The sequence below is a fragment of the Heteronotia binoei genome, chromosome 18 (assembly GCF_032191835.1).
Source record: "Heteronotia binoei isolate CCM8104 ecotype False Entrance Well chromosome 18, APGP_CSIRO_Hbin_v1, whole genome shotgun sequence".
Lineage (NCBI taxonomy): Eukaryota > Metazoa > Chordata > Lepidosauria > Squamata > Gekkonidae > Heteronotia > Heteronotia binoei.
The window spans coordinates 47,693,215-47,711,883 of NC_083240.1; the positions used below are offsets into that span (position 1 = coordinate 47,693,215).

An 18,669-nucleotide genomic window follows, 5' to 3' on the forward strand; every position below is an offset into this window, starting at 1 on the left:
TGCTGCGCTGTGGAAGGTACCCTCTTCTGCAAAATGGTATCTCCCAAGGGCAATCCGACCCGTTGCAGTCGGGCTGTCTCACAGCCGCGTAAAGGGGAGGCAGGCGAGGACCGGCGGGAGCGGAGAGGGCGGCGGGGAAACCCCGGAGCGGAGCAGGCCGGCCCCGCCCCTCCCCGCCCCTCCCTTATAAGCCGTCCCGCGGCGGCCATTTTGTGTCACAACGCTCTCGCGCTCTGCTGCTGTCCTTCGGTCGCCCGCCCGCCCGCCCGCCTCTTTCCCTTTCCCGCTCGTTGTTGTCCAGAGCCGGTCTGAGGGCGGCTCCGTCGATGGCCAGCTTTCCCCCGACGGTCAACGAGAAGCTCATCGGTGAGCGGGGCTGGGGGCGGGGCGGCCCCCTCGCGGGCTTTTTGGCGGGACCTGCGTGAGGAGGGGGCGGGGTGGCGGCTGCGGGATGCGCTCGAGTAGTGAGCTGCGCAAGAGGGCAGCCGGCTCTCCCCCCCGGGCGAGGCCTTGTTCGAAGGCGCGGAGGAGAACAAAGCGGGCGGTTCAGGTGTCGCTTCTGGAGAGCAACCCGCCTGCAGCGGCCGCCTCGCCGGTGTCAGAAGGCAGCTGGTTGTAGAAATGATTTCAAAAGGAACGGGGTGGAAAGAGCCGGGTGTCCCCCGGGCAGCCCTTGTGGCTCCCGTCCTGGCGCTGCTGCTGGGGGTGCGTGCGGCCATGTTGCTGCCCCTCCGTGGTTTCCTGTTGAAAATTAGATTCTGTAATAGCTTATTTGGAATTGTGGTCTGTCTTCCCTGCTCTTTCCAAATTTCAGTGGAACCCGCTGCAGTTTCCCCCTTCAGTTTGTACAGAAGCAGCTACACAGGAATTTTAGAATCTCGCAAAAGAGGATTGCTTTTTGCTGAAACTCATTTGTAGATACAGTTTCAAGATGATTTGCTGTTTTAAACAGTCGGGCAGCTGGTGTGGCACTTTTGTGTCATAGTGCGGCAGCAGACTTCACTATTGGCTCCTGCACCTCCTTCCTCTTTTGGTGGGGGAAGGGGAGGTGAATTCGTTTTTCCTATTTCCAGCAAATCGTTTCTCAACAAACATAGGGGCGTTGCAGAGGTGTCCTGATGGGGAAACATACTATTAAGCTCTGACAGATGGGGTCCCCCCCCATCTAGGCATTGTAGTATGGTTTTAAAAGACAAGAGTTGTTATTACCAAACAAGGAGATTTCCAGTTTCTGGATTTATTTAGATTCACTTTTGGGGATGGGGGGTAGGTGTAGCAGCTAACATTGTAGATTAGGAGCTTATAACACGCAGGCACATCACATCCTACAGTAGTACACTCCTCCCCGCATATGAATGTAGACAAGAAACCCTGCCTCTTTACTCTGTAAAGGTGTGGCTTCTCATTTCCTCTCATTCGCATTCCTTGTTTGCTGTGGCTAGTTATTACTGGAGAAAGCAAGCTTGCATTCATAGTAAATAATTATTGTCTCTGGAGGACATTTACTTAGTCTGACTAGGATGGCTATAAATGTTGTGCAAAACAAGTGGAATAAACCTAATGGAGAATGTGAACTTAAGAAATAAATTATCAGTATTTTTAGCATTGTTTAGCTGACCCCGCTTAAGTTTTACAGTTGCTGACAAAGCACATGAAATTCAAGACTGCGAATCTTAAGGCACTCTTATGGTTTCGGTGTAAGGACACATAGGATCTAGCAACACAATTACAAGTGACACAATAGCATAAAGCTGCACTGTAAAGCTGTTCCTCATTCTCACTAAAAATGGTGCAATCTCTTTAGGAAGGTCACGTGCAGTAGGAGAGCTTCTAGCCCCCGTTTCTCCTTTTGACAAGAAGTGTGGCCGTGAAAACTGGACTGTCGCCTTTGCCCCAGATGGCTCCTACTTCGCTTGGTCACAAGGCCACCGCATAGTGAAACTGGTTCCCTGGTCTCAGTATCTTAATAACTTGTAAGTACTACCTTTTTCTGACAAATAAACTGGTATTTTAAAAGATTTGTCTGAATTCCTAATTGAGACTCTGCACAACAGATTAGCTGATCTTTTTGGTGTAGGAATTAGCATAATGTAAAAACCTGGCAAAGGTTGCATGGACCAGAGCTGGAATTTTACAGAAGGGTGTACGCATTAAAATAAATGGGGAAAGCCCCTTTTCTCCCCCTGCCCACATTTATCATACTTAGTCATTCCACAGCAAAACAAAGTTAGAGTCCAGTGGCACCTTTAAGACCAATGACGTTTTATTCAAGGTATGAGCGTTTGTGTACACGCACAGTTCCTCAGGTATAAGGAAATGGTAGTTAACAGTTAATATATAGAGAGAGATGCCTCTACATAGGTGAGCAGCAAATTAGTATAAAACTTAATGAAGCTGCCTTGACATATGCAAAGGCCAAACGGCAATAACAAGTTGAGTACATGGTCACCAGTGAGGGTGTGCTTGGTCCCAGCAACTAGGGACTTGGGTCTCAGAGGGCCACCTTTTATTTAGGCCTCCCTCCGTTCTTCACAAAGTTCGTGAGAAATTATTAAAAGTGCTTTGGTGTAAAAAGTGTGGGTTTTGTTAGCTTTTCTGTGGACCACAAAGGGGGCCCGTTTTTATTTTCATTAGCAGGATAAATAGCACTCATGACAAATCAGCTGACTTCCTCTGTAGAGAGTGTTGTATATCAGGCAGCTTACTGAATCTGTCATTTCAAGGCCTATGTTAGACTTGTTCCTTCTAAAACACAGACCTTTTTCCTCCTTCCAGTTCAGTGCATGGTGTAAAAAATTTTGCAAATGCAAGCCAATCAAGACTATCAAGACAGAACAGCGATGGTGACCAGAAGACCAAGCCCCGTGAGCACTCAATAGATTGCGGTGACATTGTTTGGAGTCTTGCGTTTGGGTCTTCGGTGCCTGAAAAACAAAGTCGCTGTGTGAATATAGAATGGCATCGGTTCAAGTTTGGACAAGACCAGCTTCTGTTGGCAACAGGCTTATCCAATGGGCGTATCAAAATATGGGATGTCTATACAGGTAAAAAAAAAAAGCTACCTGGAGGAAACGTTCATTCACTTTTCACTCTAAAAAGTTTAGAACAGCAACGTGATCCATATTTCTGAAATATGTGCTGTTGCCCGTGGAGCCATTCATGCCAGATGTGCTTTACCAGATTAATGGAGAACGATTATGTAGATAAATAGAATCTCTAGAGGCAGTATTCCTCTGAAGGGCAGTTGCAGGGAGGGACAAATAATGGTGAAAGGCTTGTTCCTTGCATGTCCTGCCTGTGGGATTCCAGGGAGCATCTGGGTATCTTCTGTTGGAAGTGGAATGCTGGACCTTCAGTGTTGTCCTGCCATACTTTTTATTTTATTGTTTTTGCATTTATATCCTGCTGTTCCCCCCCAAAATGGATTATTGCCTTGTTCTTCTCTGCGTTGTCCTGAGAACAGGCATCTTGTGAGGTATCTGGTGAGTTTCCAGGGCAAAATGGAATTCAGATCCTACCTTCCAGGTCCTAGTCCAGCGCTCTAACCACTGCGCTGCACTGGTTGTTACCTTATTGTATTGGGCAGTGGTTTTACCCTGACCTGTGCCTCATTCACATTTTTGTGGATGTCCTTTATGCTAATAAGAGTCATAGAATGACCCGTGTTGAAGCAAATGGTTTGGATTTCTGAAGAGCATATTTGCAGCTGTAGTTTCACCCAGTTTCTTCTAGACTGGGTGAAAATTGATCCCAGGTTCCTTGGAACTGAAGCTCTAGCAGCATTGCAGTGGGTTAAGGCTTAAATAATTGAGTAAATTGCCAGAAATTCCTTTGGTTTCAAAATCTTTGTGCTGCTTATAGGAAAGCTTTTACCTTGGCACTTTGTGTAAAAGGATGTCCAGGAGAGAAAGCCTTGACTTTAGTTCAGGATCCAAGGTTTAAGTAAACAGTGTTATTTTTATTTTGTAATATGCATGTGTAATTAATTGGTTTCCCAATCCATCTATATGCTTGTAGGGTATTTATAGCCTGCCTTTTGATCTCTCTGGATCCATGCGGTGACTCACAAAAGAGAAACCACTGTCTCAGAATAGAAAAAAACTAAACCTGCAAGACATATTAGCACCTGGATGCATTACATTTTATCTCACCTTCCTTCCAAGGAGCTTAGAGCAATGAATGTGGTTCTTTCCTTGTCCACTATATTGAAATAACCCTGTAGGTGTGGTAGATTTGCTGAGCCAAAGGCACCCAGTGAACTTCATGGCTGAGCATTGACTCCAGGCCTTCCTAGGAAGGGTGCTCTGCATTCTCAGTACCCCTACTGAAAGAGCCCTATTTTTAATTCTGGCAGGGGAGCCCAAAGCAGTGTTTCAGAAGGTGATATTGGTGAGTCAGCAGATTTGTGTGGGAGAATCTGGTCTTTAAGATGATGGTATAAATAGAAGAGCCCCGTGGCGCAGAGTGGTAAAGCTGCAGTACTGCAGTCCTAAGCTCTGCTCACAACCTGAGTTCGATTCCAGCGGAAGCTGGGTTCAAGTAGCAGGCTCGAGGTTGACTCAGCCTTCCAAGGTCGGTAAAATGAGTACCCAGCTTGCTGGGGGAAAGTGTAGATGACTGGGGAAGGCAATGGCAAACCACCCCGTAAAAAGTCTGCCATGAAAATGTTGTGAAAGCAGTGTCACCCCAGAGTCTGAAACAACTGGTGCTTTACCTTTTTATAAATAGGATAAAAAGGTCTTGCTAGTAATATTTCATGGGGAGAATTGCAGTACTAACTGGCAGCTACTTTTTCAAGGCTTCTGATTGATATCGCATCGACAAAGTACTTCCCCATCCAAACAAGTTTAGTTTAGTTGATTTATATCCCGCCCTCCCCGCCGAAGCAGGCTCAGGGCGGCTCACAATACATAATAGTCACAATAAAATAATTAAATGAAACATTAAATTAAAACAGTTTGGTGCTAATTACTTACAGATGCCATTCAGTGTTCTTAGACATCCATTTAGAGCTAATATTTTGGCAGTTTCATTTAAAAGCTAGCTGAAATAATATTGTCTTGCAGGAATGTGCAAGGATGTGATGATTGCTACTCTTCACTTGATGGCAAGATTTAATTTTGGAATGTGTTCATCCAACAGGGAAGCTCCTCCTTAACTTAATGGACCATACTGAAGTTGTCAGAGATTTAACTTTTGCCCCTGATGGGAGTCTCATACTAGTGTCTGCCTCAAGAGACAAAACACTGAGAGTGTGGGACCTAAAAGATGATGGTAAGTAATTGTCTCAGGCTTTGTGGTGGAACCAGTGGGCCTGTGAAAGGACACTCCAGGGTTTATTTTCTTGTTAACTGTTTCATATTGCAAGTTCAAATAGAGTGTGCAGAGAAGCATCGCAGATCCTGGTTTTTCTTATCCATTCATCTATATGCAAGCCCTGATTCACCCGTATGTTTTAAGATGGGCCTTTTCACGCTTTAGGCTCCCAAGGCATCAAGTCACTTACCAAAACAGCTGCACGAATTCTTTGATTTTTGTCCCCATCGTTTTCCATCTCGATGATGCATGTTTGCTTATTCTTGCCTAACAAACCTTTGTTTCCAAGCAAGGTTAGGATAGGCAGCAATTCCCTTTTGTACTGCTTGATAGCATCAGCAGTGCTCTTACTTGTCAATCTGACCTGTCACTCTCTTTATTTCCTCCTCCTAGGAAATATGACGAAAGTATTAAGAGGACACCCAAACTGGGTTTATAGCTGTGCTTTTTCTCCAGACTCTTCCATTCTCTGCTCGGTGGGCGCCAGTAAAACAGTAGGTATCAAAGTTTCATGTTCTCTGCCTGGCATATTACTGAACAGAATCATTTGGAATCTTAAAATAATAGCCAGCTTGTGCTCAGTGTCACGCTGTTATGGTGGTGATGATGCAAGGAAATTGCATGATGAAGAAAAGATGACAGTAAATTAGCATAAAGCCTTGTTCAGTTGTCAGTCCCTGATCTGAGCCTTGTGCTGCTTTTCAGTTTCAAGAACTTGAATGAATCCGTTGATACAAAATGGTTGTGCATATCTCCATCTGTTCAATTACTTTTGAATATTAAAGCAAGCAATAATGTTTTGAAGGGAGGTGTTGTGGTACTACTTTGTGGCTCCTGACTTTTTTCATGTTTTCTTGCCATGTGCACTTCAAAAATTTCATTTTTCGAAATCAGTTCTGTGGGCTGGTAAACGTTATGTAAAATGCCACTCTTGGATCAATCAAGAGTTACAAAGCAGCCCTTGAGTGTAAAATCTCTAGAAAGAAGAGCAGCATCCTGTTGGACTTGTGTAGAATTGCATTCTGTGCCCTGCTATGCAGGTGAAAGCTGCGCCATTAAAGTAAGCTGATAGTCACAGTAAGGTGTAAAGAAGTGGGAGGGAAGCCAGTTAATTTTAAGACTGCAGTCCTTTGCATGCTTAGAGATAAGTTGGCTTTGAAATCAGTGGGGTTTATTTCTGACTCAACGTGTATAAGATTGACTTGCATCTTTTTGGTATAGTACTGAACTCCAGTTAGGGGTAATATAAGGGTGGGCAACTTGTATTCGCTGAGGCATATTTGTGTGGAGTTGAGTTCTTTTAGAATTGTAAACATTTTGAAGGAGAAAGTTTCTAGTTGTCACGGTTACAATGGTACCTGAAACTGTAATGATGGAATTGCTGACGTATCATAGGTGAGGGATGGAGATTAAACAAACATTGCCAGATTTCTGTATCTAGTTCTCCCCTCCCCACACAAAGAATTGGCTCCAACTTTTCTTTTTTAACATTTGAGGACAAAGTGGCAAATCTGTGTATCGTGGCTTAAATGCCCAACCCTCGTTCATGGGGGGAAAACTGTACAAAAAAACTGCCTTGCCCTTACTGCTGTCCTTATCCTGAGGTGGCCTTCAGTGCTCAACAAGTTGTCCATCCTCTGGGGGCTAGCAGTGAGCATTACCATAAAAGGAGCTATTAGAGTTAATTTGGTTTTAAAAAAAATATTGCCAGGTTTAGGGGGGAGATGTAGATGAGAAGGAGAAATATCAGTGAAATCCTTTGCAAAATAGAACAGATATGGATGTATGCATTGCTCTTTTAGGCTGTGTGTTTTCCATAAGCTTCTTGCTTTCCCTGTCACAGGTGGTGGCAGCAATATTGGTGTGATTGAGGGTAAGCTGACACCACTCACACAAGCGCACAATGGTGTTTAGCTGGGCAGAAAGAGTGGCATCTCTGGCTACCAGGCTGGGGGCGAGCTTTACCATAGGACGAAGTAACCCTTGCGTTCGGCTGCAGGGTGTACTGTACGTACGCAGGTGCTGGTTGATGTCCACTTTCTGCTTTTTTCCTTTCTTTTCTTTTTTATTTTCACATTAGTGAAATCTCATTGACTCCTTTTAAATAACATATACTGTTCATTCATATGGAATGCTGGAGTCTTTTTAACAAGCTGAGCCAAGTCAGACTATATAACTGACTTTAACAGAATTTTGTTACAGTTAAGGGAAGCCACTAATACTGCTCTGGTGAAATCCTAAGTTGTTTTACACATCATGTTTGCAGAGTCTTTTTAAAAATGTATATCTAACAGCTCTGCTTATTGTTGAGGCTCAGGGTGGCTTATAATATTTTAAAACTTAAATGCTTAGAATTCTATGCCAGAAAGGCACTTAAAGTGCAAACCAGTTTTTTATAATCTATAAAGCTTTGCTGATACTGTGACACACATTTAGTGGAATGTTCATTTTCTTGCACATGCTTTAAACCAATGCAGTATCGTTTAAAGTGTACGGCTGCATGTGAATTGTGCTGAAGCCATGCCTGCATTTGTAAATTGGCTGATTTACTAAGACTTTTATGTTAAAACCCTGGTAAATTAATGTAATGTTTATATGTGTGTGTATATATATTATTTATGTATGTAGAATTAAGTTAAAAAGTGTAAAATTTTAGTAACATGATTTAGTTTCTGTTTTTGCCAAAGACTTGTCATTTGGCTGTGACAATTCTTCTTTGCTTGCAGTATCTGTTTCTCTTCCTAGGCTGACGGCGATCCAAGCCTATTGTAAACAAGTGATCTTAAACTCACAGGGGATGCCACGGGAGTAACAATATGTTAACCTTACAATTTTTTTCTGTCTGTATATTTCTTTAAAATTTGGTAGATAATTGGCAAAAAAACCGATGGGCAAATGTAATATATTTAACCCTATTTCTTTTATATTTGTAGTTAAAAATAACTAAAATTAATAGAGGGGGCTCATAGATTACATGGTTAAAATCCCATTGACATTGTCTTCATATATTGGCTTATTTTGTAAAATTTAACACTTAACAAGTTAGCATTTGCATGTATGCTTTATTATAATTTAAATCAAGTATGACACTGAGCATATATATCTTAATTGTAGTAATTCTTAATGCTTGGCTTTAACTGTATTTCTAAATAAGACTAAATAAGACCAAGTACCAAAGTTTGTGGTGGGAGGGGAAGGCTGCTTGAAAGGCTGTTTAGTGTGCACGAGCAGAGATATAACATTCCCTTTTTTAATTGCAGGTGTTGCTTTGGGATATGGATAAATACGCCCTCATCCGGAAACTGGAAGGCCATCACAATGATGTTGTAGCTTGTGAGTTCTCTCCTGATGGAGCTTTGCTGGCTACTGCATCATATGACACTCGCATTTGTGTCTGGGATCCCTATATTGGAGTCGTTTTGATGGAGTTTGGGTGAGTCATTGAATGTGAATGGGCACATGTATACCTGGGTCAGGATCAAGGCCAGGGGGTGGAGCAGTTCTGGAGTTTGACCTCCATGAGGCTTCTCTTCAGTGATGCATCGTCACCTTCAAGTTGAGAGAAATCATTCTGGTTGGGACTGGAAGACCTGCATTGTTCTGACTGGGAGGACAGCTGCCCTGAGCCCGTTAGGGGAGGGTGGGATAGAAATCTGATAAAAATAAAATTATCTGGGTACAGCTGATTACTTAAGAAGTTTGTGTTGCTGGTTGCGACTTTAGCGAACTAACACAACTGGCTTCTTAGAAATAACTCCCAACAGAACAATTGTGATTGTGAAATAAAACTCCTGTGGACTATTAAGTGTGAGGATATGGTTTGCTGATGAGGAGTTTTGGAAATGGCTTGGAGAACTAGCCCACTGTCCCAACCACATTGTTACACTAGACTTTCAGGATTTTCTTAGACTTTGAGAGGCACTTTGAAGTTCTGTATATTTATTACTGTTTGTTAAGAGAATATGGTTTATAGAAATTTCCTTTTGAAATATATGAAAACATTGCGGTACAACTATATAACTAGATTTTTTCCTCAGGGTGGTTTTGATTTTGTTTGTTTTGTGTCCCTTTAAGAGTGTTGTGTGCTATGTGGGAGCAGGGCATTTCAGGAGCCCTTCTCTGACCCAGCTACCTGCAGTCTTCTTAAGGGAAAAAAATTGATCTTCTACAGCTAGGCTTTGAAGTAGTGTACTAGGACTACTGGGCTTGTATGTCTATTGTGGGCTCATTTCCAAGCCTGTCATGTACTTCATTCAAGAAGTTCAGGGTAGCTTACATCATTCTCCTCTCCTCTATTTTGTCCTCACAACCCTGTCTGGCCCCTTAACAGCTATGTCATGCTTTTCTGAATTCCTAGGGCTTCAGCGTGGGGGCTTCTGCATGCAAGGCATTTACACTGACCTATGTGGCAGTGCCATGTGCTTATAAATGTCAGACTGTAACTCTGACAGTTTATGGAGATAGAGTTCTGCATGCCTCTCTCTGTGTTCTTGGTAGCTCAGTCTGATTTTTGCTTAGCTAATGATTAAACGAAAAGAAAATGCTTGTAGCAGTTCTGTAAAGTGACGATGTTCTTTTTATCCTCAGGCACCTGTTTCCTGCACCTTCTCCGATATTTGCTGGGGGAGCAAATGACCGATGGGTCAGAGCTGTATCTTTTAGCCACGATGGGCTTCACATTGCATCTGTTGCCGATGATAAGTATGTATGGTTAAGGGTCTTCTGGGTCTTGCTGGTAGGAAAAAATAAGTGGGTATCTCTTCAAATGCCCAACAACAATTGTTTTAATAAACAGATGAGGGAAAGGGATTAGTTGGGAGTAGGGTTCTAGTCGACGAGCTCTGGCTAGTATTTGGATGGGAGACCTACAAGGAATGCCAGAAATGGGGGGGTTTATATTAACTATGGATTTGTTGGGGAGGGCAGGGTTTCCTAAAGGAAATAGGATTTACTACACTGTTTGTAAGTATCATCTAGCTTCTGCATTTTTTTTTTCAAATTCTGTAATCCTTGTGGGTCTGTGAAAAAGATGGACTATCAGTAAATAGGCCAAAGTTTTGATTAAAAGGAGTTGCAAGTATTCTGGGGCCTTTATCAGAAATACTAATTTATCTCTTAATTGTAAAATGTGCATATGTCACTGCAAGGAACATTTCCTGTACTAAATCAGACCACTGTGACCCCCTTGTTCAGTCAGACTGGTGGCAGTTGTCCAGTGTCTTGGGTAGAGAGATTTTTTCCTTAACATTTATTGAGTAATAATCATTGCTGACAACTTGATGCCAACATACAGCAGGGTCTCTGGTTTCTAGTTGTAATCTGTTGGTGTCCACTGTGGCCTCGGTCCATTTTGAGCCACATAACATTGTTGTGTATGTACCACTGCTTTCACAGGTAGGTTGATGAGTTGTTGTAATAAAGGCTCTTGCAGTTCTGGCATGGTTTGGCTGGTGAGCTGTTCCCAAGCAGAAGTCACAGTTGACTTCATCTGACATCCATGAGTGGAGTTCTTTGACCTCAACTCCCAGCAGCCCTTGATCTAGGGAGCTGGCCTACACAATGTTGCATTGCTGGGCAATCCAGTGATTGAACTTGAGGCATTCTAGCTGAGGTACAAGCAGCTGTTGATTTTGTGAAATGCATCCTGTCACAAGTCATGAGAAAGGCGTACCTTTTGCTGAGGAGCTTGCGGCATGGTTCTCAGAGACCTGACTCTGTTTTTAAAAGACAGGCTCTAGGCTTCAGTTAAAGCTGGCTTTTCATAAACTGGTAGAAAGGAATTGTGTTTGCCTCATCCTTGTTTCTCCTCTGAAGAATTCCATGGCAGTGAGAGGGCTGGGGCTTAGTGGCTTAGGTTTAAGAACTTAGTCTCTGCATGTTTTGTCCCCCTTGCTTTGCTCCAGCAGCTGGTGTTGAGGTGTACCACTTTGCAGCACAACAACATCCCTTAGCCACCCTAACAGCCTTTAATTAACCTTTCCTCCTTTGGTTTTTGTCAGTCCTGTTTTTTAAAGCCATCTTAGTTAGTGCCCATTAGTGCATCTTGTGGCTGATTCATAAGCTAATTGCTTGTCCTGCTGCTGTTGCTAGTCAGTTTCACTGGGTGTGCCTGCATTCTGGTGTGGTAGAAGGAGGAGTATTTATCTGTTTCTTGTATACCATGCGTGGCTTTATAAACCTTGGTTGTGAGATGCACACAGACTGCCAGAACTTTTTATTTTCCATTAATTTATTTCATCCATACTTGCAGTTAGGAAATGCTTTCATTTGCCAAGTTGAAGTACTTTTCAGTTATTATTCAGTTATTATTCCTGAGTCTTTGTAAGGCAGGGATGGTTTTGTTACTGCTGCATGGCTGTCTTGGACTTGGGGTCCCTGCTGAGCCCTGGTGCACTGTGGGCCAATTAGACACAAGGATGTTCGTGGGTCCAGTGTCCAGTTTGACCCCATGTTGTACCAGTCAGACCACAGTTGAAAACTTCCTGCTTCCCCCTTACGTTACATTAAATTAAAGCTTTGGATGAGCTGTTTCAGCCAAAAGATTTGCTTTGCTCTACTGATTCAAAATATTGATTTGCTTTATTGATTATTTAAAATATTCTCTTGTTCAATGTTGAGGAACTTTGAACCTAACTTAACATCTTTATAAAATGATAAAGATGGCAAACAAAACAAAAGCCTGGAAGGAGAACAACAGTTCTGGGCTTCACAGTTGGAGTTCCACCACAAAAAAGAACCTGTCTGTGATCTCCCTGCCCACCTGGTCCTCGAAAGAGGGAGAATCCAGAATAGGCTTTCTGGAGAGAATGTCAGAGGTTGATCTACTTTGTAAGCCCCCTTAGTTGACCAGGGTATTGTACAAGCTGACAACTGTTGTGGTTATTCCAGTTAGAATGAAATGTGGATTTGGTGATAGAAAGGGTAGGGCAGCATGAGCAGCAAGCAGCTTAACGTGCAGGTTCTGTTCCCGCAGGATGGTGCGATTCTGGAGAATCGATGAAGATTATCCTGTGCAAGTTGCACCGTTAAGCAATGGACTTTGCTGTGCCTTCTCTACTGATGGGAGTGTTTTAGCTGCTGGGTAAGTGGTGGTTTCTTTCCTGTTTTTAAACAGTGTTTTAGTTGGGAGCTCCAGTTTAGGCATCCTCTCCAATACAGTTCTGTTGAGCTTCCAAGGACACAGCTAGTAATTCATGTGCTGTTTTTTAGCATAAAAGAGCCCCCAAAGTAGGTTATGGAGAATTAATTGGGGCATAACTGTGGACCAAAATACTGCAGTTTTGTTTTACCAGTAGCAATGTATGCAAAATATATGAATTAGCAAATGGCAAGGTGAAACAAACCAGGAACATGTTAAGATTTCTTTTCTGATTTAAAAAAACAAAACACAGTGATCTTTATCTTAGCCCAAGTACTTCCTTTTCTGCCCACCATTCTGAACAGTAGAAGAGGAGATGCCAAGGGTGCCTTATGAGAAGGCAAACAGCTGGCCAGCTAAGCTGGTTGGGGTCACTGCTTGGCAAGGACCCCTCCTAGTAGCTCCACTGCCTGCTTGAGCCCAGGCAGCTGATGACCTTGTGGTGCCAGTTCCAAGCTCTTTGGCGGGGACAGAAGGTGCTGTGGGACGTCCATTGGTCAGTGGGAAGATGGCAATCCAGGGCAGCAGCCCTGTTCATCCACTTTGCTTGAGATGAATTACCCAGGAGTCTAGTAGCACCTCAAAACCTAACAAGATGTATTTTCATTTAAACTTTTGTGGGTCAGAGTTCACTTCCTCAGATGGGTAGAAGTGTACATCTATTGAACTTGGCTAAATACTCAGAAAAAAGGGGAAGAAAATGTTGCAAACATCTGGCATAAAACAAGGTGCCGTCAAAAGAGAAATTGGTTCACTTAGATAACATGAGATATTTTTGACCTACAACAGCAGAATGGAAGGAGCATCAAAGCAATGCAGAATGAAATGAAACAAACTAATTAACTTGTAAGGACGGGACACGTGAGTCGCTCTGTGCTCAAAATGTTTATCATTCTGTGTGTTTTTGTTTACTTTGTGTGCAGAACGCAAGAGGGAAGTGTGTACTTCTGGGCCACTCCCAGGCATGTCTCCAGCCTCCAGCACTTGTGTCGCATGGCGATCAGGAGAGTGATGCCCACCAGTCACGTCGAGGCCTTGCCCATTCCTTCCACAGTGGTGGCTTTTCTTTCCTACCGTTCTTAGAAAGGAAAGGGGTGGCATCTGAATCTGATACCAAACTCTCCATAGCCTTTGTGCTTTAGAACATCACAGGCTTTGAACTGTATTTGATAATTTTTTCATTTTAAAAAAATCAAAAAAAGGTCCTGAACTCTCTCCATGTGGAGATTTTAAAGAAGTTATTTATAGAAAAGGAAGAGGTAGAAGTATTGAGACAACTTTTTTAACTTGCCAACTGTGAAACACCTGTACATAATTAGACATAAGCTACCCTGTGCTGTCTATGTGTAACTTTTGTGAATGCTTTTTCTGATGTAGTATATAGTGTTGTGTGTGTGTATATATTGTGTCTCTGGAGCCTCCAGACACTATATGGTGCTTTGTAAAGTGGAATGACAGCTCTGGAAGCAGGAGAGAGACACTTGGGCTGATGTTGACAAAGCTTGGTTGCTTCAGCGCTGAGCTTGAAAATACTGGCCTCTGTGCAGACATCTTACTGCGTCTGCAGGACTGATTGGCCCACAGAGTGTAAGGAAAGGGCAAGTGAGTTGAAAGGGGCGGGGGGAGCACAGGACTTGTACATTGATTTAAGAAGCAGGCACATTATCTTCAAGAAGGCCTTAACTTTGCAGCAGTGTGAAAGGTTAAGTTTTTATCTTGTGGGATTTTTAAAGGAAAAGTTTTCAACACCTTTGAAATCCAGCCACTGTATTCCTGCCTGACAAACTTCTTTAATATGTGAACATCTAACAAACCTAGGCTATTTTAAGTATTCTGTAACTCTTTGCCATTGCAAGGGTTGATGCTAGGTAAACTACCAAAGATGAGGCGTTCCCATTTCGCTTTCGCCTTCTGTTTATCTGTTCTTGCAGATACAAAGAATGTATGCATTGCTTAAATGCCTGATTATATATATTGAACCTTTTATATTAAATAAATGTACAAAAAGGTGTTGGTGTACTGGTTATTTTGCAAGCTGCATTCTTGGAAAATTTAATACAGCTTGGAAGAAGGGGAGGAAAAGTGGAATAATTGATAATAGTGTGGTGTGTAACTTGTTGTTGCAAACCACTTAACAAATTAGCAGTCCACAGAAGACTTTGCTAGTTATGTACCCATATCTACTTCTGCAAAGAATCCATTCTCACCTGGGTCCTGCGTTGTTTGCCTGGATGCAGTCTTTGCAGACATAGAGCTCCTGAAAAATCTGAAATAAGTGCTGTGTTGAATAAGGCAATGCCCAGACCCAGACCGGCTGCTTCCCTCCATCTAGTCCAATCCCCAAGGAGTGCTCCCAGGGCCTCAGTGGAAAGAGGGACAGGGTTGTGCTGCCACGTTCCTTCCCTTTCCTATGACTGGCTCCTGCACTCTCCAGTGAAGTCCATTATCTCGCCCTGCTCTGCCCTGCCTCTGCTCCCAAGCTGCACCCAGAGGCAGGAGTGCCTGATGGAGGCGAATGCCCCTCTACCCCTCTGTTTTTGTCTCATGATCAACAACTCACTGGCCTTTCCCTTGTTGGGTAAAACAGGCTAGTTGGATCATGCGTGGCAAGTGCGTCATACGATTATTTCCTGTTCCTATACTATTAAAATGGAGGTCTGGAAGACTGAATTGTGCGTGTATCCCTTGGGCTGGGGCTGGCTCTGTAGAAGGAGAATGTGTTTGCAGAGCTGTGAATTTGTAGCATCTCTCCTGCCAAAGAAACTTTCTTCTGCCAAGATGAAAACAATACTCTGCCTGCAGAGCAGCATTCAGTGTAATCCCTTTGGACTCCTTCCAATGGAGAGAAAGAACAGGCACTGGAAGCTGTAATCACAAAATAGCCGTTGACTCAGTAACAAAGCTATTCTGCTTGCAAAAGGACCTCCATGGTCCTGATGTGTGCAGGTTTTCCAAGCTGTCTTTCTGCTGGCAAACAGCCAATGCTGAGTTTTATTAAGCAGCTGCAATTAGATGGAGACTTCCAAGGGCAGAATCAGTCCCTGCATAACGGATGCAGGCAGCCAGATGCAAGGATATAGCTGTGATAGCTGGTGTCTGAAGATTGTTGCCTTAAGCAGTGACGATGGCCCTTGCCTACAAAAGCCTTGCATTTTGAGCAAAACCAGCTGCAGCTGTTCCCCTGGGTAGTCATTGCTTAGCAGTTGGTCATTTTTTTTTAAAGCAGTTGCTCATATTTCTGCCTTTTATCACATCTTAATTCTGTGTTTTCTCCAGAGGAGCTCAGGGAGGCATTTGTGGTGTTCCCTTCCTCCATTTTATCCTCACAACATTGTCATGAGGTAAGTTAGGCTGAGAAAGGATGGCTGGCCAAGAATCGCCCACTAAGCTTCTTGGGAATAAAACCCTGGCTAGTCTGATATTCTGATTTTACTCTGTGTTTGCAACTTCTTTGCCCAGAAGTCAGTGCTGGTTGCATTTAAACTTCGCTCTGCTCAGATGAAGGGAAAGAATATCAGGACTCTGTTTTCTGCTCTGAGGCTTGAAGGTCTAGCTCTGTTGTTGGCATGTTTGGGCTTATTCCTGTCTGCGGCATTTCTACCACCCTGGAAAGACATTCTTCCGTTGTCAGCAACGATGTAGCTGTGAGACTTGGCCTGCTTGGAGAGGTTTGCGGGCCTTTGGGAGTCCCGGTCGTCGTCTTCCTTGCTTCTTTTTTCCTATGTTTATGATGACTTCCCCATCATGCCTTTGGGGCCTGGGGCTCCTTGTAATAAAACCTTAAAATTTAATGACCCTGCCACTGGAGCAAGTAGATTGGCAAGTCATTTAGGGTTTCTGAGATTCACAGGAGCAGTGCGGACTGGGCTTCAAAATCAGAAGCCCATTTTGTTCTTTCAGTTCTGGTGAGCACTGAGTTAGTGTGAGCTAGCTCATAGTTTTTTTAGCCTCTGGCTCACACATTTTTGTCTTCGCTCAGGAAAAATGGCCCCAGAGCAAACTCACAGCTTTAATGCCAGTAACTCACAAAGAATTTTTCTCACAAGACCACAGTTTAGAGGGAGTATTGCTGGTGAATGTGCTTAGTGTGGATTTAACCACAGACCTTCCTTCTAACAGGCCATTTTAAGGGGGGGGGGTGTATGGATAGTGCAGGGAATCATCTAGAACAGGGGTGTTGAACTTATTTGTTATGAGGACCAGATCTGACATAAATGAGACCTTGTTGGGCCGGGCTACGCTACGCTGGACCAGGCCGTGTGTGTACCTATTTAAGATTAGGCAGCAGAGATAAAATTTTAAAGGATGCATGCAAACATGAGTAAAGTTTTTTTTTTTAAAGGCAAAACCCCCAAAACTTAAAACATTAGCACTTGTTGACCTTAAAGGTGCTTTCTTTGTATCTTTCCCATGGGATCCAGGGAACTGGGCAAAGGAAGCTGTGGCTCTCCCTCCCTCCCCAGGAGGGGGAGGAGCCTCAACCAATGGAGAAAATCAAGGCTTTGCTCTGTAGCACCTGTGTGATTGAGCAAGCCTTGCAAAGCGAGCTGAGATGTAGAAGGAAGCAGACAAGAGCCAGTTGCTCTGGGGCCTGATAGGAGCCCTCCGGAGGCCTGATTTGGCCCCCGGGCCATGGTCTAGAGTCTCATCCAGGGTGGGGGCCATACCAACAATGACAGTCAATGGTGTGTTCAGTGTTTGAAACAGTCAAGATTCTTTTCCTTCCAAGGTGCTAACACTAATTGGAAGCACCAGTCCATGACAGGAACCCTTGCCCCCAGCTCAGTGGAAGGATCTAACCTTATTGCTGTGTATATTTAACCAGTATTGGCTCCTAAACTTCTTTCCTGCGACACCTTCATGCAGGTCAGTGTGGTGGCTGATTCCCTGGTGGCCCAATAAGCGATGAGGCCATGCCGTTTCCTGGCCCAAACCTGCGAAGAATGCTTTGGGGCTTGCCCAGTTTTCGACAAACAAGACTGGCAGATCTTTTTTCCCAGAATCCCACCAGGATGAGGTCCAAAGCCCACTAAAAAACGGGAGGATCAGAGGAGAAGATGCAGGATAAAAATGTGATAATTAATGAAGAGCTCTATTTGCAAATCTGACAGTATTCTTTCAGTTTTCAAGATAAAAAAAAATCTTCAAATACTTCTGTATTAAATTCTGATGTGAAAAATACCGTTTTTAAAAAAATGAACGCATCCATTTTTATGAGACTAATTACATTGACACTGGATGCAATAAAAAGGTGTTGAGTGAACATGGCTTCATCTTGGGACTGAATCATGAAGCAGGGGGTGCCTTAAAGAACTTTCAGAACCAGCGATTGCTGTGACAGTCTTGAACAGGGGCCTGGCTCTAACATTTTTGATGTAGTTAGGAAAAGCAGAGCTGTGAGTTACACAATAGCCTTTTACTCAGCCCCAGCCCTCTGCTGCAAGGGAGTCTGAAGGACTCTCCGAGGCTGTGTGATGTGGTGGGCAAAGAGAACAAGGTCTGGGGTTTGTCTTAAAAATCGGTCCTGCAGAGTCACTCTTGGTTCTTCACTTTTAAGTGCTGGGAAATGTTCTGTTGTGCAAGTTATAGTTTGCAGGGAAGAATGCAGCACAGAGCAGTTCAAACTGGTTTATGCTTCATGTGGGATGAAGATATTTGCTTAAACTAGTGGTCCCGAAAGGGGGTGGGGGATTACTTGGGGGCACCAAGAAGCAAGGAGACAAGAGGGGGCCCTTTTGCCCAGGTTGCCACTTGTTTATGATTGGCCAGGCTATTGCACCATGCTGGCAAGTGGCACTCCCAAGTTTATGCCTTTGCAAAGTGCTGGAATCTGGTGGAAACAATCTTCTAGTCAGACCATGTTTTGAGAAACTCTCTTCACTTTGTTTCTGCCTTTGTCATGTTTCAATTTTTTTGCTGGGAAGTCCTTAATGTGATGGTACTGAGTGTGATATTTATTCTCCTGTGTCCTTGGTTACTGCCCCTGTCAGTTGTGAAGTGCACTTATTAGCTCTATAGGGGGACCAAGGAGGAGCCACTGGTTTCGATGGCTAGGCTTTAAAAGACGGGCAGCTCTCTGCTGTCTCCTACATTGGATCCTGCTTTTCTGCCCAACTGCATAACAAGGAGAATCTAATACAAACACGACGTAGGCTTGGGAAAAAGTGAATGTAGCACTCAGAAGCAGCAGCTGGTTCCCCTGCTTGAAGGGAGAG

General features: G+C 43.6%; 1 protein-coding gene across 1 annotated transcript; it reads left to right on the plus strand.

Annotated features, from left to right (window-relative positions):
• The first annotated feature begins 218 nt into the window (after window positions 1-218).
• On the plus strand, window positions 219-14,461 carry WSB1 (WD repeat and SOCS box containing 1). The gene is made up of 9 exons (XM_060259530.1): window positions 219-366; window positions 1,805-1,973; window positions 2,776-3,044; window positions 5,143-5,274; window positions 5,710-5,810; window positions 8,577-8,749; window positions 9,904-10,017; window positions 12,290-12,397; window positions 13,378-14,461. Exons 1-9 carry the CDS (start codon window positions 327-329, stop codon window positions 13,535-13,537), a joined length of 1,266 nt encoding a protein of 421 aa, XP_060115513.1. The 5' UTR covers window positions 219-326; the 3' UTR covers window positions 13,538-14,461.
• The last annotated feature ends 4,208 nt before the right edge of the window (window positions 14,462-18,669 follow it).

Coding starts and splice junctions, on each gene's coding strand:
- WSB1 (XM_060259530.1), top strand. CDS start 327: ATGGCCAGCTTTCCCCCGACGGTCAACGAGAAGCTCATCG. Junction 5,811..8,576: donor CGGTGGGCGCCAGTAAAACA/GTAGGTATCAAA, acceptor TTTTAATTGCAG/GTGTTGCTTTGGGATATGGA. Junction 8,750..9,903: donor GTCGTTTTGATGGAGTTTGG/GTGAGTCATTGA, acceptor TTTTATCCTCAG/GCACCTGTTTCCTGCACCTT.